Consider the following 27162-nt stretch of genomic DNA (forward strand, 5'->3'; position numbering starts at 1 on the left):
TTTGTTTACTGGTAATTTGGTTTTTAATAAAACCAAATTACCAGTAAAGTATTTTGGTTACTTAATAAAACCAGTTAATATTATTTATTGCGTGTATTTTTTACTTTTTTTAGTATGCTGCTTTGGAAACACTTTCTTTCTCTCCCTCTCTCTCTCCCTCTCTCTCTTAGATGAGAGTTAAAAGAGAATTAGTACAGGGAGCATCAATAAAACATGTAATTACTGAGGTCTTACGTATTTCTTAATACCACAATTAATAATGACCATGTATTTAAAATATTTTACGAGTTGCTCGCTATTTTATGATATAATTGTCTAAATAGTTTAACCATAATTGTTCAATATTGTAGTTAATAAAATCTTTTTAGTTCAAGAATTTTAACTGATAAAATATCTTATTAGTTTGTGGTATTATTTGACCGAGTTTTTACGTTAAGTTGTCTAGCCTTTTTATAATCTTTTCTTTTTTAATTATTTTGGAGAGACAGTAATGTCTGTAATGTGTGCTTACAAATATCTTATGCTATGCGCTATTGTTCTGTGTTTTGTGTTGATAGAGGGCTGTTATAGCTACTTTTTTAGTTCTTTATATTTTCTGTTATATTATAATCCTAATTCTACTAACAATAAAATGCAAATTATACTTTTGTAATTAAAAATAGTAATTATTTTTCATTTCTTTTTTTAGGTGTTGGCAAGCTTGTATATATATATATATATATATATATATATATATATATATATATATATATATATATATATATATATATATATATATATATATATATATATATATATATATATATATATATATATATATATATAAATATGTTTATAATAAAGTTTTAACTCATAAAATCAGTTGAAAGCCATTTTGTATGATGTCATCTTAATTATAGTCTTTTTGCTGTACACTTGAGTTTTATTTCTAGAGTATTGATTTCGTTTATTTTATTTTATTTTCAAATTTTTCAAGATTTAGGTTATTTTCAAATATTTATTTACATCAGTAAAAATAATTTTTCATGAATTTTTTTTTATTTTAAAGTAAAAATAATTGTATTTAATTTGATATTTTTAAAGTTATGAGTACCAAATCAAATTCTTAACTGTATTACTGAAATGTGATACTTTATTTTAGTTCGGGGAAAAAAAAATGGCTTATTGCCATAAAAAATTGCTGAAATCAGAGCACTTTTAATAAATACTTATCTTTTTCAACGAGAAATTGCCAGAAAAGGTGGTGTTTCGTGGGTTTCTGTACAAAATATGCACACAAAAAACGGCTAATATGGAGAGCCTGGCGCCAAAGAGGATTGTTAAATATGGAAAGAAGAGAGTCCTAACACCATGCAGGAAAAGAATTCTAACTAAGATTGTTTTAAAAAAATAGATAGGCCTCCATCAATGAAATAACTAAAAGGCTGGACCAATCTGGAGTCAAAATGTCAAAGAGAACGGTTCAACCTCGCCTACACGACCTTGGTTACATTTCACAACTTTCAGCTAAGAAGCCTAAACTGGCACCAAAAATTATGCAAAAAAGGCTGGAGTGGGCAATTAAATTACAGGAACTTAACAGAAGATGTTTGGAAATTGGTAAAATTAATTTAAATGATTTTAAAACATCTAATTTCTTACATCAAACTTCAAAGATTCACTTAACAATCCTTGTATAATATTTTAAGGTATGCTTTAGCGACGAGAGTACTTTTCAAGTGTTAACAAAGAAGACTAAATATGTAAAAAGAAAAAAAGAAGATAAATACTTATTGGACTGCATCATTCAAACTGTTAAACACCCCACCTCTGTGATGATCTGGTCAGTGATATGTGGAAGTGGAATGGGGAGGCTCTATATTTTCAAAGGAATAATGATCAGTCACAATTTCAAAAATTCCTGAAACAAAGGTTGTTGCTGCAATTGGAAGAACGCTGGGTGGGGCACCATGTCAGACAGTTTTTTTTAAAAATTTAAAATATCTATCAGAACAGAATATTCCATTACTTGATTGGCCAGGAAACTCTCCCAACCTACATCCTATAGAAAATGTTTGGGCGCTATTAAAGAAGCAAATATCTAAAAAAATACTACAAATAAAGAGTGTTTAATAGAAAGAATTATTCAACATTGGAACCATAATAAAAAATTGAAGAAAATGGCTGAGAAATGCATCAAAAGTATGCCAAAAAGGGTTCTTGCAATTATAGAGGCAAACGGGGGAATCACCAAAGATCTTGAATATATTTGTATTAATATTTAAATAATAAAATTTATTACCAACTTGTTAAATGTTTTTTATTTCTCAAAAAAATAACTATTTCTTAAATAAAAATTACTTAAGAGAACTAAGTTCACAAAAAAATATAAAAATAATTTGAAACATGAAAATGTAAAAAGTTGTGGGTGGCCATAACAAATTGTCACACGACTGTATATATATATATATATATATATATATATATATATATATATATATATATATATATATATATATATATATATATATATATATATATATATATATATATATATATATATATATATATATATATATATATATATATATGTACATAGTCACACTTAAAAAGTAACGGCATAGTCACATTTAAAAAGTTTTGAGAAAATATATATTAATCATTTATAAAAGTTTTCACATAAAGCATGGAGGTAAATTAGAAAAAATTATTATTTTATCTGAAGCTTATATTTTTAATAAAATATTTGTAACTTTTATTAAAATATTTTTTTTTCCTAACTTAATACACAGACTTGAATAAATGATTCATAAATACTTTCTCAAAACTTTTTAAATGTGACTATTCCGTTTTTTCCCGTGTACTCTATATATATATATATATATATATATATATATATATATATATATATATATATATATATATATATATATATATATATATATATATATATATATATATATATATATATATATATATATATATATATATATATATATATATATATATATATATATATATATATATATATATATATATATATATATATATATATATATATATATATTAAAAAGTGGTTTTCAAAATTTTGAAAAACACTTTTTAAAGGCCATCTTCAAATATTCGTTTAGAGAAATTGAATACGTTTTCATTAGAGGAGTTTTGGTTTAGCCGGTTATTGATTGAAATCGGGATTTGTTTTAGAATTTTGGGTAGATGATTTGAGTTAATATTAATATACAATAATTCATCGTTTGGTTTTTTGAAAGGTTTATATAAATTTTCAGAGAGGTTAAATGTGACATCAAGATAATTCACAATTTTTAAATTTATACATAATTATTAAACCATCGTCGTGATAAAGACCTAAATCTTTTATATTGATTATTTTACTTAGTAAATCTAAAATATATAGTCCAACAAATTCACAAATTTCTGCTCTGTTATAACTGCTCATTGTTACATCATAGCGGTCATGTATCTTTTTTTTTTCCAAGTTTTCTTATTAAAATAAAATAAGGTTTTTCTACAATGCTTTATTATATGGATTGTTATATCAGGAATAACTGTGTGGATTTTTGCAAATTCAATTGTTTTATCTAAAATATCTGCAGTTATTGAGAGGTAAAAATCATTAACGTCAAATTGAATAAATGCACAATCATTTTTATTTTCGATTATGGAGAACCAATTTATAACATCAGTGGTATTTTTCCACTGTTGCAAATTCAATTTATTTCTAAGAATATTATTAATTTTGTCCAATTTAATTTTGCTTACATGTCCAATCTCACTTTTTGAGGAAACCAATAACCAACAAGAAAGTTTGGTTTGAAAATTTGGTTTATGGTCTTTTAGCGTTACGAAGGCTTGGGCAAAGGCACTTGATTCGATTCTGTTATCAAGGTTTATTTTTTTAGCAATACTTTGCGCTTCTAATTTAATTGCGTTTTCCAAACTTTTAGGGGCTTTCTTATAAGATCTAGTAATATTGTCTCGTAAAATTTTTTCATTGCTAATACTATGATGAAATACAGTGTTAAATGAAAAAAAAAATTTTATTAAGTGGTTTTCTACTAATTTAAAATTGCTCTGTTCTTTTAAGAACATTGTGCACTCTATTTTGTAGAATACATTTTAAAGTTGTTTAAATATATACACATATATATGTATATATATATATATATATATATATATATATATATATATATATATATATATAGAGAGAGAGAGAGAGAGAGAGAGAGAGAGAGAGAGAGAGAGAGAGTCACACACACACACTTATATATATGTAAATATATACATGCACACATTTATATATAGTATATATAATATACATTTTATATATACCTTATACGAAAAAAAGTCTTTCAATGTCGCAAGAAATGGAGTTTTGAAAAAAGTAACAGTAGAGATATAAGAGTTTGAATCTACTACTTTTTGATACAAAGTGTACCACTAGTACCACAACCTGAACAACACCAGAACCATCAAGATAAAATCCAGAGTTGTTAGTAATTAATGAACAACTTAGTGTTTAATACTAAGCGTATCCAGCCAACTATCTGTAACAAAAACACCCTCTTCTTAACTATCAAAAAAAATCTAGCAGCAATAGCAATTATACAGCCTAAGTGCATCCAACTGTTTCTATATAAATGTTTCATCACTGTGTAATAAAATGGACATTCTTGCTGCAACTGTTACAACATTAAATTCCCCTATGAAAGTGACAATTATAAAACTAGTTTCAAGTACTCCGGCTTCCAAATTACAATAACAACAACAGACCTTACTCATATGATGATGTTGCAATATATATACAAAACGGTATAACAGCATTTTACTGTAATGCAATCGAGCTTCATAGTAAAATGCCAGGCCAGTTGTGGTGTATATTTTCTCACAAAAGTAAAAATTTTGGATGTATTTATTGAGAACCATATGCAAACATAAAACTCAACGGAACGAATAATTGTAGCCTAATTTCTGCAGCAAATATAGCAAACAAAGAAAGTATGGAGTTAGATAATTGCTGATTTGATTCAACCTAAAATACAGTGGACGGCAGCTGGTGGCAGTACTAAAAAAATGCAACTATGTTGAGCACTGACTTTTTGGAGTCTGGCAACACAGCTTTTGCACAGCATGTCACAAAACTTACTTTTGGCAATGATATCCTTGACCTGGTGCCGACTGATTTCCATTCCAGAATTATAGAACTCAATATTGTTCCATCTCTAGATAGCTCAAATTAAAAATAATTTCTTTTGCCCTTTTATATGGAGTTTCTTGTTTGAAGCATTAAGCTTCCCTACCAGGCTGTTATCAAGGCCTATTGACTCTTTCGTTTTTACATACTTAAGAGTGTAATCGTAGGTACAATGCATTATGGGATGCCCTGGTAGTGTAGAAGTTAAACAACAACAAACTTCGTTGAAACTGTTTTCTGTATTATCTTTCGTTTTTCTGCAATAGATAGTTATCTTTATTATTCAGAAATGCCTTCATATTGCGCAGCGATAAACTGCACAAATACTAATGGAGTAGCTGACAAGAATGTTTCAATTTTTTGTTTTCCGAAAGACAAAGATAGGTAAGTGCTAAGTAGTCAATTGTATTGCCTAATAGAATATTTTATTTCTTAATAAATAATTCTCGGTATTTTATTTTTTTTTGTAATTTTATCAGTTTTGTTTTAAACGTTGCACAATTTTACATTAAACATTGTACAACGAAATTTTTATAGGGAATGATTCAATAAAAGTTTGACGATAGACGTTAAAATGATTAACTCATTACACAAATATATTAGGCAACAAAAATTACATATTATTGATACTATTCTTATTCTACACGTGCAAGAAATGGGTTATAAATTGTAGAAGATCAGATTTTGATGGAAAACCTGTCGAAACTTTGAACAAAGATTATCGTTTGTGTAGTATTCATTTTGAAAGTTCGATGTACTATTTAACAAACAAAGTGGGAAAACGTCTTCTCTATAATGCCATTCCTACTATATTTAATGTTTCAAATCCACCACAATCTATGGGTGAAAAAAGAAAAACACCTGCTAAAAGAAGTCCTTTGCCTTCTAAAACTAAAAAAATTCAAATTGAAAAAAATATTAGTATATTTGAAAATCCCAACATTCAAAACAATCACGAAAGTGTTGACATTACAAAGTATAAAAAAGTGCAAAACTCATTGCGTACACCTCGTGTTACAATCAGCAGGCTTACAAAAAAAATAAAACTATTGGAAAAAAAAAAGCAAAAAAAAAATGTAATGTCTCAATTAATCATATTCTAGATTTATCTAGAAACTTTCTTTCCAATGATCAACAAAAGTTTTTTGCAAGTCGATTAAAAATGAGTTTCCAAAAAAAATATTAATAATCCTTTGAACAGATTTCCTGTTACAATTATTATGAAAAAAATATTGTACAAGCACATACGGATTTTGCTTACTTGTTAATAAAAAGAGTTTGTCTGTGCCAACAGTGTGAGGTAGTGCTTTGTCATGAACTGATAGATATTACGATAGCTAGTAAACATAGTTTGGAAGTCAATAAACAAATATACAGTCAAAAATTGTTTACCAAATTTATTATTAGTATCATTGATTATTCATTATTATTGATATATTCATCATATTGAGTATTCATGGAATTTATTGAAAAGTGGCTTGATACTTAGCTTTTAGATTATATTCTAAAAGAAAAGAAACTTGTACTTTTGACTTTTTATTTTAATATCATATTGAACATGCTTTTTATTTACAAAAAAAAAATAGTTCATATCTTTGTCATTACGAAAAATTTTTATTTTATTAAACTGTACAATCGTGATCATTTCATGAAGATGAAACGTTTGCTACACAAATAATTTCTATTTTATAATATTGTATGAAAAATTATAAAAATTATATGAAGTTATATAGTTAAGTTCTTTGGTTTTAAAGTTTTTCGGCTTTAAAGTTCTAATGGTTTTAAAAATCTTTGGTTTTAAAGTTCTCACGGTTTTAAAGTTTTTCAATATTTTTTTATTTTAACAATCAGCTAACTCCTTTTCATTATATATAATTGTGATTTATTTTGTTTTATTTGTTTTATTTATGTTTGTGTTTCATATTGTCAGTTTGAATCTGATAACTTTTTTTTTTTTTAAATACATTATTTGATTTAAATTTACTCAATGATATAATATATGTTGTCAAAAAAGTTTATTCAGACCGTTTATTCAATAGTAAGCCAATTTGATGATCCTCAAATTAAGTTTCAAGAAATATTTAATACCACTGGTAATATTATAAACAATGGTACTTAGAGTTTTAATAGGGAATTTCGTAATAAATGTCGAACCGAAAATCTATTTCATAAATTTTACGTACAAAAATTTGAAAGTAATCAATCACTAAGAACATTCAAAACAAAAAGCATCTTTAATCAAAAAGTTATGTTTGTTATTTGTTTATGTTATTCTACCCGTTTATTATGTTATTCTACCCGTTTATTATGTTATTCTACCCGTTTATTATGTTATTCTACCCGTTTATTATGTTATTCTACCCGGACATCCCACAATCCTCGGTAAAAATATTACATGTTGATTCGCGAGTCGACAGGCCTTGGCTGTTATTGTTAACCAATCCAAACTCTGGTTGAGACTGCTATAAAAACCTAAACAAATTTTTTGCAAATTCAGAGTATAGAAAACAACTTGAAAAATTCAAAAAATGATAAACTAACTAATTGAGTTTCGATACAAGGAAGGTTCAGCTAAATATGTATCAAACTAATCTACATCAACTCAAAAACAGAGATCAAAACCAAAATGGTTCACAACAGATAATAAAGTTCTAACAAAAAAGAAACTAAACTTTTGGTCGAAAATGCTAGCCAGCTCACACACTATTCATCTATTTATCAGCCAAATCTACAGCGCAACTTGCAAGCAGTTAAAAAAAGTAGAGTTAGAAAAAGACATATTCGTTGCACAAAAAAGTTATGCATCAAAACTTGCCTTACTTTTAAAATCTAATTCAAATGATATACAACTATTTTTTCAGTCTAAAAAAAGCACAGTTTACTGTTCCCTCTTAGATAAAAAGTGGCATGTAGCTAACAAAATCGCTTGAAAAAGCAAAATGTCTCAATAAACAGTTTGAGTTTGCTTTTACTAAAGTTGATCACAAGAACAGGTTTACATTCTTAAACAGGACTGATCAGGTATGCAAGATTGATCAATTCGATCTTAATGAAAAAGTGAGTTGAGTAAGTTAAAGAAATACAAAGCGATTTGCCCAGATGGCATAAGCCCTTATGTTCTCCATGAGTGTGTCACTGGTTTAGATTGGCCTATTTCCCTTCTGACAGTGTCATCATTTGAAACAGGTAAATGAAATATGAAATGATATGAAACAAGTATGCCTAATATTCGGAAAGAAGCGAATGTAATACCAATATATAAAGAAAACGGTAAACAAAACGAATCATCTGAATATAGAGCAATATCTTTAACAACCATAATACGTAAAATCATTAAAAGATTGTTGAAAAACATTTGATGAGTCATACAAATGTTTGGAGTTTGCTCCATGTTTGGAAGTTAGCTATCTCAAACACCAAAAAAAAGCTGGATCCCAGAGAACTTGATTGAAATAGTTTTTTTAATTTTTATAAAATCTTTTTTTCCAACTAGGCTGCAAGCAACCACTATTAGAGTTGGAAGTAACTTGAAAAGAAAAAATAAAGTTTGTAGAGCAAGATAATGATTGACAAACAATTTAAAAGATTGCAAATTATATGAATCAGGAAAATAAAGTGAAGGAAGCAAGTTCCAAAGAAGTGATGTTCTTTTGAACTCGCTTGTGCCATCAACTAAAATCAATTTTAGTAGATGACACAAGAGACGCTAGCTCTTTAGAGCTGTGCCCATTATTAAATTTATATTAAAGAGAAAGAGAAACAACATTACAACGATGTAATAACGGCTGAAGATTGGCTGCAAGAGCAGGTCCAACTATAATTACAATGCATTTTTTCACATTGTCTAAGAGAGAAAGGGCATCATTAAAAGCTCAGCTTCAGGTATGGCAACAGTATTCCGTACGAGGACAGTTTTGAGATTCAGAAGGGTAAAGAATAGAATCTGAAGTAAGAAAGTGGAAAGTACGATAAAAAAAAGCAACCTTTGCAGATGCTAATTTTGCAATTGATATGGTGTTTGATTTCTTAGAAAGATAGAAAGTATGAGTTAATCCGAGAAGATGAAAGGTAGATGACTCATCGAGTACATTACCTTTCATAAATATAGGAAGATTTACATTATTTCAATAACAATTAGCTGAAAAATTTAAGTTTATCTTTGTTTAAAGTTCACTATACACTGAAGTCCCATGTTGTAGCTGAACTTTCAAGCTCAAATACCACCTCCAAGCAATCAGAGAATGTTGGCCTCCTATAAAGACAAGAACAAATGTTAGTATTATCAGCGAACAATGTCATCTTAAATGTGAGAATTTCTGGAAGATTGTTAATGTAAATTAAAAAGAGTATAGGGCCAAGGGTAGAACCTTGAGGAACGCCTGAAGTTACAGGATATGAAGTGCTGTCCATCGAGGACAACTTTTATACTAAAATTGGTAAAGAAAGATTTAATAAACTTAAAGATGTTACCTCATACTTACAGAAAAAAGCTTATAGAGACGACCAGCATGTCAAACCTTATCAAAAGCTTTAGAAATATTAAGAGCGATGGCCTTAACAGATCCACATCTGTGTAATGCACTAAAAAACCTATCGGTTATTAATGTAAGCAAATCGGCTGTTGAACGAGAAGATCGAAATCCATATTGATGATCAGAATGAAAGTTGTTATATTTAAGACGAGAGATTAAGTGAATATTATTTAAAGACTCAAAAACGTTATTTTTGATTGTAAGAAGACTAAAGGGACGGTAGTTAGACTAAACAGATCGCTCTCCAGAGTTTTGGAAAATAGGGATAACAAATGCCGCTTTCCAGCAGTCTGGAAAGTAAGACTCTGATAAGCAGGAAGACAAAAGATTTCTACTCAAAGGCTGTCACGAAGAAAATCACGGAAAAAGTCTCAATTAGCTTTAAGGTACTTGTAAGAGGTACGATGATAGGGGGATTCTGATGATGAAGCAGAATGAGATATAAGTTTTAAAGAGACCATACCGTAATCAGAAGCACCTAAGGGGGAATGTGGAGAAACTAAGCACTGACTAAGATCAGAAACAAGACACAAATCGAATAGAGAAAGGTAAATGATTCAGATTGTCTAGAAAATGAGTTGAATATTTAAATATTTGTGTAAGAGGTTGAGAAAGGCGAAAGGTGTAGGCCTTAACACCTGCAGAGTCACTGACACTAAAGCCAAACCATTCAGTGTGATGAGTATTAAAGTAACCAACAACAACGATATAGGCTAAAGAATTAAGAGAAAGAACTTGATCAGTTTGATCAGAAATAACATCAAAAAGAGTGCAGTTTTGAGATAAAGGAGAGCTATATAGAACAAAGAGAAAGGCGATAGAATGAAGTGGTGCTAAACAAAAGCACATAAAAGAATAGTCGGGGGATTCAAACCTAGTTTCCCGACAAATGGGTTAATTCTTACGAATGTAAATACCCAGGCCAAGCATGTGACTTTTGGAGTCTTTACAAATTAAGGGAAGATTACTGTTAACACTAAGATCACAAGATAACTATCAACACTAAGATCACAAGATAATCACAGATAGTACTCAATACACTATTAAATAGTCTAAGTAATTGTCTTATTACTATTAATTAACCCGAAGCCATAACAAAGAGCTCCAAATGTAGCCTCAACAATGCACACAAAAAGTACGAACAGGGATACCATCCATGCGCAACATAGTACTGTTGGTACTCTGATATTTTACAGCTGTTGATGGAATCAGCCTCTCTGAGAGCAACCACAGAGTTTGGGAAACCTAACTACCAGCCGGCCTCGGAACCATAAAACTGAGTTTTGGAGATATACCCTCAATACGTGATAATAGAATAAGTTGCCTAGTCATAAAAACAGGGACACGAGCAAAACCCATGCACTGAGTCAAGAAGATCCAGCATTCAACATCCTTAACTAAAAACAATGCATAATAAATACATCTAGGCCAGTCTAATAGATGAAGAAGGGGTGCAAGGCTTTTCAACCGTTAGAATCTGTTTACCTCTTAAGTCTTTGCCTAGAAGGCCTTTTACAAGACAGTAGCTGGATGCATTTAACGTCTGCCCAAAATGAGTATTCTTATCGAGACACCATCTCTAGCCTTTACTCAACCAAGAGCCCCGAGGCAGGGTGTGTTTTAAGTCGGAGTTAGCTTCTCCTAGCCTTTGCCTATAAAAGCGTATCCTACAAGGTAACAGGACGCGAAGCATGTTGAACTGGATCATATATTTCTAGAAGCAGGATAACCTGACGTGGCCAGTAATATCAATATATTATACTTATTTTAATATTTATATTAAAAGACATGTTTATCTATTTAGTAATTTATTTAAAAACCTTTTTATCAATTGATATGAAAAGACGTTCTCCAATATAATCTTATAAAATTTACTATTGGATAGATCTCACTCACCTTGCATTCAATCTTCTCTCCGAAACTCATTCTGAGAACATGCTGCTAATTAAACAGACGCTAGCCTAATTCTTTTAGTAGTAGTTTTTAGTAGTTGTGATATCACAAGATCATTCAATTGTAAACGAAAAGCTATATGTTTCTTTGTAGTTTAATTAGTTTACTTGAAAATATCAAAATATCTTAAAGAAAACAACAATGAATATCGTATAAATTTCCCTAGTCAATAGACGTATACCGCATTTTCAAAAACGTAATGTTTATAGATGATGTAATTATTTATTATTATAAAATGTAAATATTTTATTCATTAATCATTGTCCGAGTACATTACATCATCTCTAAACATCACGTCATTGGAATGTCGATTATGTCTATAATAGTCAGTTTTTTAAATTAACTTAATAACAAATTTCGTTACATAATATATGCAACGCTTCTTTACAATTACTTTTCAATGTTGATTTTTTTAAATTAACAAAATTTAGCAGTAGAGAAATTAGACTAGATTTCTAAGTTTTCAGCAATCTGGACATTTTTTTTATAGTCATAAATTTTTACACTAGTATTTGTATTAATTATGAGCTAGGATGATATTCGAAAGTTCCGAGAGAGCAATTCCATGCAATACGTTTTAATGCGTTTTAAATCCAAAAAACAAAAAGTAACGGTATTTACATTTCAAAAATAAAATAATATACTTTATTATAATATTGCAATCACCTAAACGTATAATAAAAAATAAGCTAGTCAATATATTTATTTATATTATACGCGCGTCACTTCGTGGCATTAAGGGCTTTACGAAATCAAGACGCCAACTGTAACGAGAACGTAAAATATATAACTAAATATTATAATTTTTTAAGTCGTCGTTGTTGTAACTGTTTTTATTAAAAAATTTTTATGTAAATTTTATTTTAAATCGTCGCGGTTTGAAAGTCTTTTGCATACTTCCGTATATTTTTCTGTATAAATTTTTTAAATTATAATTTAAAGTTTTCATGGTTTTTGCATAAATCTGTTTTTATTATACATAATATATATATATATATATATATATATATATATATATATATATATATATATATATATATATATATATATATATATATATATATATATATATATATATATATATATATATATATATATATATATATATATATATATATATATATATATATATATATATATATATATATATATATATATATATATATATGTATATATATATATATATATTATTTATTTTAATTCATAAAATGCAAACTAAATAATAATTATAATTTTATCCTTAAGAGGATACATTTCTTTACCATAGTATCATACATTTTAAAGCTTTTCTTTATACTCATAAATATTATAAAACTCCGCATCTCAATAAAACAAAACAAAAGTTAGTAGAGTTAGTAGAATTGTTCTGAAAAATTTTTTTGTTGTTGCCATTTGAAATTTAAGAAATGTTTCCGCTCTAATTCAAACGATAATTAAAGTACGAAAAATAATTACCAGAGTAAGTAATATAAATCGTAATACTATTTGACAAGATATGGCTGGAATGTATTTCTTCGAGAACTTAAACTCTAAACGTTACCAAATTTTTTTAAGAAAAATAGCGGAAGAGTTAACTGTGGATAATCTTAGAAGTTTAAAATTCCTTCTGCATGATACTTTATTTGGTAAGAATGTTTACTAATTTGAAATATAAAAATAAATATTTTTAAAAAGTTTTTAAATTTATAAATTATATTAGATATTTTTACGAAGTGGCAATTTATATGCTTTTATTGTTTACATTCATAATTTCATAGTAAGAAAAGCGTATGAATATAAATTGTATAATATTGGTATTTATACAGTATTGGTATTTATACATTTTTTATAGATTGCAAAGAAATTAAAAATGGTAACATTTTATTGTTCAAGCTTAAAGTTACATTGATGCATGGAGAAATTTTTCGATTGTCAAATTGCTTAAATTAAAAACAAAAAAATAATTATTGTATTAGTATATTTTTAAGTTATTTCACTGTTCATGATTCTAAAGCAAGGTTTTTAACTTTAATAATGGCTTGATTTTGACCATTGTGTCTTCAGTTTTAATTAGGAAACTAACTCAATCAAACGAGATCATAAATAATCTTTGACACGGACAAACTAACAGATAAAAAACAAGGAAGAAAAAACATTTTATGGCATAAACTGTTTTTACTTGTTAAATACTAATACTGTTAATACTAAGTATACAGTTAAGTGGCCTAAAATGAAAGTATACAGTTAAGTGGCCTAAAATAAGATATAAAAGTAATAATAGTTAATGATAATAATTATTTATAGAGATTGTTTGTATATTTATAATAATAATAGTTACTATCAATCATAAAAAAATATAATAAAAATAAAAAATTTTTATAGTAAATATTTTCCGATATTTTTAAAGTCTCTACAAACAAGAGCGTGAAAATAGGCTGCTTAAATGTAGGATTACCAAAACATTAATAAAAGTTGTATTTGAAATAATTTATTGTTACATTACTTTAGTAACTCTTTGGCAAATAATTAACAAAATTTCCTCATAATTAAAGTCCTCAGAATTAGGGTCGGCATTGTTTGCCGACCTGGTTTATATGTTTTATGATAAGACCTTTGTATCAAATTTTTTTTGCCGACCTGATGCCAACCTCTAAAAAATTGAGGTCAGCAAATTATTGCCAGACTCGTTTTTCTTAGTTCCGAGGGTTGTATATATAATAATATAAGAGCAATAATATCATAGCTTTAAAGTTATTATATAAGTGATAATAGTCCATTATTATTTAAATCATAACTTAGCATAAAGTATAAATTAAAGATTGTCAAAGCATTCTTAAAGCTGTATTCTATAGTTGATGATTTAGGTTATTGTAACACAACTTGCTATAAATAGTTAATATGTAACAACATCAAAAATGAAATTATGCTCAAGGTAATGTTTCCCTAGTGCAATAAATAACTTACTGAATAATAATTTTTTTTTTTTTGGGAGGGGGGGGGGGAGGAAGAATGATTGTTAAATAATAAAATTATTGAAATTATTTAAAATTATTAGTTGGCACAAAGTATCTCATCTCTAGAATAAATGGATCTTGGTGAAGAAATTTTTCCTATTTTGTTGAGATTCAATAAAGTTGACATCTGCAGACAAAGTTCTAACTATGAACTGGGTAATGATTTTTTGTTTGATCTTGCAGAAAAATATCTTTCTAATTGATTTTTGCTCTGTCGAAAACGTCTGCAAGCTTATGAAAAAAGATTCGTCAGAACATTAGGAATATTCCATCTTGTAATATTTGTAAAATGACATTTTTTAAAATGACCATTAAGGTTTGAAAAATCTTTTAGCAAGATTTTTCAAACCTTAATGGTCATTTTTCGACTATGAGGGTGGTCTGAAAAGTTTCCAACCTAACAAAGATAAAAGACATTTTTTTGAAATTTTATTTTTCAACATAATCTGCTTGTAACTCTACACACTTTTCCCAGCAATGCTCCCATCTCTGTATCCCGTCCAAATAGTACTCTCTGATTTTCTCTGCAAAATAATTGTTCACGAAGATGATTGTCTCTTCATTTGATGAAAATCTCTGACCTCCGAGCGCAATTTTTAAATGAGGGAACAAAAAGAAGTCGCTTTGGGCCAGATCTGGTGAGTAAGGCGGATGGTCAAGCAGTTCAAACTGTAATTCGTGGATTTTTGCCACGGCAACCGCTGAGGTGTAAGACAAGGTGCGTTGTCTTGGTGAAACAGGATTTTCTTTTTCTGCAAATGTGGCCATTTTTACGCAAGTTGATCTTTTAGCTTGTCAAGCAATGATGTGTAGGGTGCTCCTTTAATGGTTTATCCTTTTTGAAGATAATCGATTAAAATAACTCCACTACTATCCCAAAAAACAGTTGCCATCACTTTTCCAGCTAAAAAAACAGTTTTTGCTTTTTTTGGAGCCAGTTCTCATTTGCAACCCACTGTTTGGACTGTAATTTTGATATTGAACAGATTCTTTTGATATGTTCATAACCTTTGCTATCTCTCTCACTTTAATTCAGCAATCATCTAGCATCATTTGGTCAACTTTGGCGATGTTTTCATCAGTATTTGCAGTTTTTGGATGTCCTGAATGTTCATTTTCTCCAAAGCTTTGGCGGGCACGTTTGAATTCAGCTACCCAAAATTTCACTGTGGTAAATGATGGTGCAGAGTCCCCATACACAGAATCTATCTTATCTCTGATTTGCGTAGGCGTATTGCCTTTCAAAAACAAATATTTAATGACAGCTCGATACTCGATTTTGTCCATTTTCACAAAATTTACTCCCATCAACTCACTTAAATGACTGTTACATAACAACTGCGCGTTCAAAATGGCTGAAACTTTGGTGAATAACTATCAACATATGAACAAAAAAAATTCACTTGTTTTATTTATGAGTGCTGCCATCTTCAAATTAAAAAGGAGCATTTTAGTGTCAGCCCAGTCAAGTTAAAAGATTTGACTGGGTTGATACTAAAATGGAATTTGAAGATGTCAAGATGTTGTCTACTCTCACAAAAGCTACATTGACTGGAAAACTAAAATTTATATACAAACTGATCAAATTTTGTTTTTCTAAACTGATTAAGTTTACAAATTTGATGAGTTTATGATATTTTGCTTATTATTGTGATTGACAAAATTGGAAACAAATTATAAGTTGATAAATTGACAAATAGTCCAATGTATCAAATTGTTAGAAAAGTAAAAACAAGATGCTTGACAATAATTGTGCATACTCCATCTCCCAGTGAATTCTCAGCAGGTGAACACATTTTTCAACTTAACAAACAAAACTTTAACACAGTTTGTTGACAAATTGTTTTACATATTAGCTGGATTCTAATCAACACTTGAATTTCACAAAAAGATATATAATGCACAACGGTTGTTTTTTATGTGTAACTACAAGCTATTTTGACCAAATGTAAAAAAAATTGATTTAAAATTAATTCCAGAATGTGTAAACGAAAATCATTCAGTAACAGAAAAAAGATTGAGCTGTTTTGTAAGCTAGTTGGTGTAAGCGATCTAGTGAGCATGGTTCCTCTCTATCTCATTGATTGTGCATTTGCAGTCTACCAACAGTTAGCGGAAATTAATGAAGAAAACTTTGAAAGAATAAAGGTGGGTCTGCTAAAAGATTTTGTTGTTGACACATTTACAGTCGATGTCTGTTTGGCAGAACTGCACAGGTTATCTACCCTAATTGGTGGGCTTTTAATCATTAATATTTTAATCATATAGTTTTTTCTTATTAATTTATATTTCATATGGGCCTCTCTCTTTATAAGTACTTGCAAAGTTGTAAAGCATACTTTTAGACAATCTGTGTTCAAGTTAAGCTTGTCAGCAGGGTTACCTGTTTTATTTAGTTATTAACAGTGATGTTATCTCTTACTATCACAAGGTATTAAAAAGAGTAAAGGCAACAATTATTTTTTAATAATGTATAATCATTTAGAGCTTATCAAGAGCTATAGTATTATCATAATTTTTTTTTGTACAATCTATTGATGCATGGTGTATTGATGTTGGAACTAAAACAGTTAATGCATGGTGCATTATTGATGAAAATTTTCAACTATTGATGCATGGAGTAGGGTTGCAACTTTCCTAGTTTTTTTTATATAAAGATGCAATTAAAATTCTAATTAGGTTTTTTAATTAATTCTAAGTTGACCCTATTACATAGAGGACAATGGTAGCCTGTGTTAAAATTTTTATTAAAATATTAAATCTTTTACTTTATTCTTAATTATTTAAAAAACTTCTTTCATACTTTTTGTTTTAATTTTTGATTTATAAATAATATAAATTTTGTTTTGCTACAATTTTTTGCAGAAGTTTTTTAATACATGAAAAAAAAGATAAAGCTTAAGAAGAATAGAATTTCTAAACTTTGTTTTACATGTTTTGTAGTGTATTAAAATCAGCAAGAAAAGCCTAATTAAATAAAGTTTGATACCTCAAAAAAAAAAGTACCATGTTTAAAATAAAATGCTTGTGACAATTTTTACTCAAAAGAAAAGAATTAAGGCAAATATATGCCATTTAAGCAGTTTTCGCCCACTTTAATTTTTTTTTTTTAATGACTTTGTTGCATTAAGTTTTATTAGTTGTTATAAATTATTAAATACTAAGAAAAGTTTTATTTATTCAAATAAGCTTTAAATTTGTTAAATTTGTTAATTTTATTTTTAAAATGATAACAACAATTATTTTTGAAAATTAATGCAATTTTTTTTTTGTAAATAAATTTTGCATAACTTTTTTTGTTTAAAGTTTTTATTTTATTATAATTTTGTATCTTTCATTTTATTTTTTGTCTTGATTTAGTAATTGAGCAGACCCAACCGCAGGCAAATGCCTACCTTTCCAGCTGAAGCTTGTATATATTATATATTTATGTCTACTTATAGTTGGTGATATTGGTAATGTTCCTGAAGCACATGCTTATATTGAATTACTTAAGATAAATCGAATTATTCACGAAAATGATTTAAGCTATCTGCGCAAGTCATTTGATGTTATTAGAAGAAATGATCTTATAAAAATGATTGATGAATTTGAAGATAGTAAAATTCGAGAAAATGATTCAAGTTAGTTTTTTATAATTCTCTATGTTTTACTATATTACGATATTTTTATTATTCTATATTGTTAAATCATATATACTAAATGCATATTTTGCACTAGTTTTGTTTTATCAGCAGATGACTTTTTTGTTTTCAATAAAAAAACAAAATTTTTGGTTATTATTATTATTTTGTACTTTTATTCCATTTTAATTATTAGCATTATTAGTTATTATTCATAATAATAATAATAAAATAATAATGATAATAAAATAGTGGGGAAATTTCTGACTATAGTTTGATAAAACTAGGAACAGATAGATTTCTTAAATTTCTGCCTGGGCATTACATAGAATCCTATGTTTGTTTACCACCCCAGAAGTATCACACCAGAAACATCTGCCTTTGTTAAGCATTCAAGCCAGCTTAGTGTGAAGTGCCATATCCTGCTTGCAGTCCCTCAGAATCTTCCAGAAAACTACAATGCTGTCAAGCAAATTTAGTTTTTGATTTAGCCAGAATTGGTGTCATATTTTTATATTGTCATACTATGTAATAAAATTATTTTATATTTGGCCTAGGCCCCAGTCTCATCCTAGCAATTGTCTGGACCTAAAAGAGCGTGTCTTTCTGGTCCAGAAAATTAGTTAATTAACCAGTACAGATTCAATTCAAATGAACAACAATGGAGTAACAAAATCAAACATTCTTAACAATCAATTTCTTCAGTTTTTTTACTAAAACCTTTGATCAAAAAACTATTTATCAAAATATTGATCCATTGATCAAAAAACTATTGATCAAGATATTGCTTTCAAACACATAAAAATGCTTGATGGAAATAATTTAATGGGTAATAATAACATTAGTCTATTTGTTTTAAAAGCATGTGTCATTTTTTAACTTTCAATAAAATCTAGTAAGGTTCCATCATCTTGGCTTGCAGCTAATGCTACTCCTATTTATAGAAAAGTAGCAGAACAAATCCAGCTACTAACAAACCAATATTGCTCACTTCTATTCTATTCAAATTAAATAAAATACTAAAAATGAGATTGGCTTATTCCTAAAGTTTTTTATTAATTATATTTCATATTTCCTTTTTGATAACTTTATTTGTTTTTTAACTTCTTTTTTAAATAACTAATTTTTTAAAATTAAAAAAAAATATATAAAGCATTTAACACTAAATTTTTTTAGTAATAGTAGTTTTAAAGTTGAGCCCTTGGTAAATTGATTGCTGAAACCAACAAAGTTGAGTTTTGATTGCTGGATTATTTTTAATAATATAGTAATATGTTAATGACATCTTTCTTAATTAGTTATTCATCTACATTAATGTATATATATTTTTTGATTTATTGATTAGTTTTTTTTTTTAAATTTTGATTTTAACATTGAGCAACTTTTTTCAGGTTGAATGTTTTAAAAATTTTATTGCTTCAATAATTCAAAGTGTTTTAAATATATAATATTTAGATAAAGCAATTTCAGTCTCAAACACTGATTGGCTGATGAAACCAAATAGATTTCAAAATAGTCAAAAAGTTTCAAAATGTTCTTCTAATAATATTTTGGATGAGGTAGTGGATGTTGCTACAGATGAACAAGGTAGTCAAGAAGTTCAATACTGGCAAAAATCATTTTTGCCATCTTCAGGTATATTATATATATATATATATATATATATATATATATATATATATATATATATATATATATATATATATATATATATATATATATATATTAGTATAAAAGTCTTACATTATTTAAATCTTGTTTGTGCTAATAAAGCATTTACATTAAAAAACAAATGCAAAAATGAAATCAAAAGAAAATGTTAACTTGAGTTTTTTCTTTATTTAATTGAGGTTATGTTATTTTATAATCAATCATTTAAGCATGTAAATTTTTTAAAATTTGATTAAATCATTTGCTAACTGTCATGTGGTCATGACAGTTAGCATATGATGTAAACAAATAAATATGTAAAAACTAATATTAACAGTTTTTTAAGGACTAATTATAATTATCAAAATTTTGTAGGTAGAAGCAAAAAATAAGTAATAAAAATGTTATCAACTCTTTAGATCAATTTTCAGTTTTTATTTGAATAAAAAGACTTTTAAAGCGAGTTAATTAAATTTAAAGCGAGTAAATTAAAGAGTTAATTAAATCATCGTTTTTACTGGATGATTGCTAATGGTCATACTTGATAATATATTGTTTTTTTTAGCATTTTTGCTAAATGGAGAAATGTACATATTCCTTATTGCTGTGCTTGGCTTCTTCCAGTCTTAAAATTAATTTCATTTTTTCCGTTTTCATAAATCAATTTTGGTAATCATGTGCTTTTTTTTTGAAGATTTATTTTCAAATTTTTTTTTTTTAAATTTTCAAATAATAATTATATATTTTTATCAATTATTTTATTTCGAGACAAAAATAAAATGTAAAAAATCTTTAATAAAAAATTTTTAAAAAACTTTCAAGTTTGGTGTTCTTAGTTAAGTAAAATAGATTAAACAAACATTATTAGTCAAATGGTTTACAATTATACATCAATATAATTACCTTATTAGTTAAATGGTTTACAATTATACATGAATACAATAACATTATTAGTTAAATGGTTTACAAATATACATGAATACAATAAGAACGAACTATTGAACTTGTCTTTAGTAGGTCAAAATAATTTGAATTATTTTTTAAGCATGGTTATACTAAGAACATTTTCAGTTATGTATTATGAGGTATGTTTGACTCTTATTTTTTTGACTTTTAAATGTTTTTGTTGCACCATGGACTATTTCTGTTGTAACTCTTAATGAACCATGTTCAGGTTTTTAACTAATAACTTATTATCATAATACCTTTTCTTCCCTAATATTATTATTATTTTTATTATTGAACAAAAGTAATAAAATGTAAAACAAAATTGTAGAATAATTCTAACTTTAATTTCTTCTAATTAAAAATGCCATCCATATATGCTTTTAATTTTTTTAGTATATATCAGTTCTATCTATATAATATGTATACTAATGCATACTACTATGCTATATTAGTAATATTTATACTAATATACTATATTAGTAATATACTAATATGCTATATCAGTAATATTCATACTAATATGCTATATTAGCAATATGCATACTAATATGCTCTATTAGTAAGATGTATAATAATACACCATATAATTTGCATATTACTAATATAGCATACTAATATGCATAACTGCTAATATGCATTTGCATAACTGCTAATATGCATATGCATATAAAATGAATAACTGTTAAAATGCATACTAATATTCCATATAATATGCATACTAATATGCAATATGTAGCATATATATTGTATGTATAAAATGTATATAATGTATATTATATATATATATATATATATATATATATATATATATATATATATATATATATATATATATATATATATATATATATATTGTATGTATAAAATGCTGTCTGTAGAATCTTTGAAGTTTTTTTTAAATGTATTTTATCATTTTCTTCTTTTATTTTTTTTATTTTTTATCCTCCAACATGGTAAATATAAATATAAATAAATTTTATGGATGTAAACAAAGGCAGGCATTTACTTCAAGATTTTAAATTAAAAAAAGTAGTTCTTAGAATTATTCTAAAAATTTCTAATTTTTGTGACATTTTGTTTACAAATAATCATTCGTATCAATTTTAAATTAAAAACTAAATTATAAACTAAAATAATTTAAGAACTTCTGTTAAGATTTCTTAATAAATTTTTATTCATTTCTGCTCAATGCTTAGATAAAATTACTTTGGGTTGGTAAAACTCATACCTCATAAAAAAATTTGAAAAAAATTTGAAATTTGAAAATTTGAGGCCTTGAAAAAAAATTTCGAAGAGCACCATTAAATGGTTGTGACACTTGAGTGGTTTAATTATTCATTTGATTAGCCATTTATTTTACCTGCAAGCGGCATGTTGAAATTGTTTATTAACGAATAGTTAAATTTATGTCATATTGAAATAATTTTATTAATATTGACATTTTAATATCAGTATCAATATTAATAATCAATATAAGTTCTCAAATGCTTTTGTTTAAACTTCATAATTCTTTAAAGAAAAAAACAATATCGGTTCTTAAATGAGAATTAATGGTTTTTGTCACCATTGATAAATTCAATTTGGTTGTTGTTTTTTTTAGGGAAAAGGAACGTTAAAAGTCTCAATAGCGACGATAAAGGAAGTTTATGACGACTGCTGCGTTTTAGAATCTATTGTTTTGTACACGAAAGTTACACTTTTGTTCTCAAAGCTATTTTAGTTGTTTAGATATGTCAATTAATATATTACTGCGGCATTTTTAGAGCGCTTCAGATAAGTAATTGATCTCGGAGCCATACAACATTAGTATTGAAGTCAATTTTTACGCGACCTTATCTTCCAAAGTTTTTTCTCCTTATTTACCAGTGTTTTGAAGTTTATTGATAGTGATGGAGGATCTAAAAATGACGTCTATTGTCGAAGACTTTTATTTTTTTTTCAGCGTTGTAAATTAGTAGAAACTTCTCGGTACTTTAAAGGTGATCTCAGATTTAAAAGTCGACTATGTAGATACGAAAAATCTGTCATTGCAAAAAAGTGATTTGGCACCTCCTGCTGCTGTCCCCTTTTCCGGTATCATCGTCTCTGTTTAAAAAAATTTAATAAATCTTATATCTTATTTAAAGAATTTATTTATTGTAATTTTTACAAATATGGAATAAATATTTATATCTTTAATTTATAACAATAATATGGAATAAATATTTACAACTTTAATTTATAACAATAAAATTAATTTGTTGCACTTCTTGAAGCATCTTTTTTAACAATTTTGAATTTATTTTTGTAATAAAAATGCTTTTTATCGTAAATTAAGAAGATTTAATTTTATTTAATAAAATTTTAGATTTAAAAAGATTTAATAAATGATTTAATTAATTTAATAATTTAAGGAGATTTAATTTATAAAAATTCTCTATAACGCTCTCCGTTCTCGATGTAGCTACGAACGATTTTTACGGAAAGGTTATTATTTTTAAATCTTTACAATATCGAATATTTTTAAAAATAAGTGTTTTCGCTCGAAAAAACAGAATTTTTTTTTTAATAAAAACATTGATACATAACATTGATAATAAAAAAGAGTCCATAATTAACGTCACGCAATTTTTGATCGTTTTTGACCCCCTCGCACGTCACAACTTAACTCATAACAAGTACCTTACAGTCGTCACAAAGCACTAACCCTCTTCCTCCCTTACCTAGAGCATGGCGTAACTTGTGGTCGACTTCAAAGTTCTATATTCATATTTCTTTTCGCTATCTCAATTTTAAACAAAATATGTTGTATCTTTCATTAAATTGTAGAATTAAAACAATATTTTTGATTTGCAATGAATGAGATCTTCAAAACTTTCAAATAAACAGTTTAAAGTTGATTTTTAACCGAGCCATTTACATAAAATATTAGAAAAAAGTTCATAAAATTTAAGATATTTTCAAAATAGAACTTATTGACATGTCTCTCGTTTCTAATGTATGTACTATATATATACAAACACGAACACTAAAAGTAAAACATTTAATATATACAAACACGAGTATTGGAAATTATGCCAAGTTAAGTTTCCCTTTGAGCGAAGCAAAGGTTTAAAAAGCAAAATAAACATTTAAAAAAAAAAACACTTTTAACAACAACTTTTATAACCTCAATTTGTACAACTATTATTAGTACAAACAACTTGTACTACCTCAAATATTCAAAGATTTCAATTTTAAATTTTTAACATCAGAATTTATTTTGAGAAGAGTTGATTTGATAATACTCATTTAAAATTTTGGAATACTTTCTTTTATAATGAGAAATTTTTACTTATTGATTTTTAAACGCGCTAAAACAATCTTGCATTTTACAGATCTGTCCTTAAGTACATCGAGTTGACAGTTAATGGCTGGCCCAGTATTGTTCTTAAGATGGTAGTCACATAAAAAATGATAAAAAAGTGATTTAAAAAATTAAAAATTTTTTAAATCACTTTTTAATAAAACAACATCTTGTTTACTACAACTTTCATTACTAAAAAAAATCAAATCACCTACAATACTTTTTTAGTCAGTATCAACTTTTTAGGCTATCCATTTATTAAAATATTCCTAGCAACGCTCTTAGTAACTGTTTAAAATGTTTAAAAAGTAAGACATATAAGTAAGGAAATTTAATTCTTCTATATGATAAAAATTTTGTAGGGATAAAAAATCTCATCTTTCCAATTTTTTATGTTTACATGGTGGATAAACTATTGGAAAAGTGTATGCATGGAAAAACCAAGATGCAAAAATAAATGCAGTCATTGGTCTCATGTACCAAAATCTATAATTGTTGAAAGAGAATCAATAAAAGAGGCACCTATATATATAAAAATAAAAAAGGGTATCTGTAATATATCTTAACAATGGCAGAAATGTTTTCCTCGGCATCTCAGAATATTTCAGATTGACAAGAACAATTTTGCACAATATTGCCAAATTGCAAAAAACTAGATGTTTAGCTATATTGGTTATGCATGAAAGCGCATAACAATATAGCTAATGACTATGTAAAAAAGCAAAGGAAACATCAAAGTAAAACAGAACACTTTAAAAAAACTAACGCCAATATAACGGATGAGTATGAAATAAGTAAAAGCTATCCGTTATATTGGCGTTATATTTTTTTGTTTGCGACATAACTTGTATAAGTGCGCCACGGCCGCACTTAAGTATGCTTGATCTATGTATGAGCTTGAACTTATGTATGCTTGATCTATTCCTTTCAAATGATAAACTTTATCCGTTATATTCTTCCCTTAAATTCATCCGTTATATTTATCCGTTATATTATTTTGTTCTCAGGCTATTCGTGTTCCAAATTTATGTATTCATTATATAAAAATATATTAATAAAATGAAGGCAATAAAAGTCACCTTAAAAAATCTAAGCGAAATTATTGTCGCAAATTCCGATTTGTTTGCATTTGTCCAACAAAAAAAGTATAGGGGAGACCGGAGGTAGTTGGCTCGGTTTTTACTCTATGAGCTCTGTAGCCCTAACAGAACATTTTTTTAAAAATATTAAAGTGTAGTCTTAAAGAGTATGAATAAGGGTATCTTATAAAATTTGCATTTATTTACAAAAAAAAATTTGTAGGGCTTTTCCGGGCCCTCAAAAAAAAAAAAAAAATTTGCGCCAACTTACCCCATCACGGGGTAAGTTGGCGCAAACTATATAAATGACTTTTAATGCACTATTAAGTGCAAAATTAATAGAAATTTTTTTAACCGAGCCATTTACATAAATATAAAATTTAATATTACCTTTAGTTGGTACCGAATATTACTCCGTATAAAAGCCTAACAGTAGCCCACCTTTAATCTGTGGTAAAAAAAACTAAAAACATTTTTTTTTCAATTTTTTTGTAAGAATAAATATTTTCAATATTGTTAAAAATTAAAAAAAAAAAAAAAAAATAATTTTATAAAAATAAATATTTTTTTCCATAGTAAATGCTATGAGCCAACTTACCCCGTGAAAAATTTGTCAACTTACCCCGAAAGCTTTTTTTTTTAATAAACTGTCTATAGATCCTGAAAAACGGCAGCTTAGAAAAAAAAGTCTGACTGGATATTGTAAACCAATTGTGACTGGAGCTTTTACTATAATTTTTTTTTCATTCGACTAAACATTTTCTTTGTAAAGTAAAAAAGAAGCGATGTTCTAAAAGTTACGTTTTTGTCCAAAAAACGCATAAATCTCAATATCTCCCATGCGCATGCGCGAATCCTGACAATACTACAGTGAATAATGAAATGGTCATTTAGGAAGTTTCTGAGTAATTTTTGTCACTTTCTGATGAAAGGCTCTAAAGATAAACGCAGTTCGTCAACTTACCCCTGCGGCCAACTAGCCCCGGTCTCCCCTACATATTTATTTTTTTATAATGCTTTTACTACAAACCTATTATAATCCAACGTTTCGATCTATTGGACCTAAACCGTTAGCAGAAAAACACCCCCAGACCATTACGTTGCCTCCACCATGCTTCACGGTCATATGGCAGTAACGTAAATCTAGGCGTTTTCCGGCCGGTCTACGTACACGGCAAATGCCATCGCTCCCAATGATGTTTAACTTCGATTCATCACTGAACAGGACAGTTCGCCATTTCTGCACATTCCATTCAATATGAGACGAAGCAAACAGGAGTCTTTTCTTCTAGTTTTTTAGTGAAATCAGCGGTTTCTTTGCAGGGCGTCGAGAAAACTATCCGGCTTCAACAGAACGTCGTCTGATTGTTCGGTCCGATACAGGCAGCTCTAATTGCTTTTGTATCTCGACTGATGATATCCAGGGATCCTTCTTGACGGATCTGACGATCATAGAATCCTCTCTAGAAGTGGTGGAGCGCGGTCTTCCACGTTATCTTCTGTCAACTTCCCCGTAGAACGATAGTTGGAGCATAGTCTTGATACGGTCCATTTTTTCACGCGATATTTATCACAAATACTTTTTTGTGACATTCCACTTACGTAATCGCCAATAATTTTCTTTCTTAGTTCCAATCCAAGACTGTCGGGAGCCATTTTTGCACTTGAAGTCATAAAAATAATAAAAATAAATAATCACGCTTCTCAAGACTTACCGTGTTACATTTACCTTGTGATGATGATACAATAATGCTCTGTGGAACACAACGTCTTGGTTGGATGTGGACTGTATTGATGTAATGAAACACTTGTTGTATTTCACTTCTTGTATTGATGTTCTTCGATAAAACACTTTGATAAAACTCACT

At 27.5% G+C, this 27162-nt stretch overlaps 1 protein-coding gene across 1 annotated transcript; it reads left to right on the top strand.

Annotated features, from left to right (window-relative positions):
- Window positions 1-13002: 13002 nt before the first annotated feature.
- Window positions 13003-23135, top strand: LOC105849905 (uncharacterized). Its single transcript, XM_065790774.1, has 4 exons — window positions 13003-13301; window positions 18113-18292; window positions 19748-19927; window positions 22491-23135. The coding sequence occupies exons 1-4, from the start codon at window positions 13172-13174 to the stop codon at window positions 22538-22540; spliced, it is 540 nt and encodes a 179-aa protein (XP_065646846.1). The 5' UTR covers window positions 13003-13171; the 3' UTR covers window positions 22541-23135.
- Window positions 23136-27162: the final 4027 nt, after the last annotated feature.

This window comes from Hydra vulgaris, chromosome 02, assembly GCF_038396675.1.
Source record: "Hydra vulgaris chromosome 02, alternate assembly HydraT2T_AEP".
Classification (NCBI taxonomy): Eukaryota; Metazoa; Cnidaria; class Hydrozoa; order Anthoathecata; family Hydridae; genus Hydra; species Hydra vulgaris.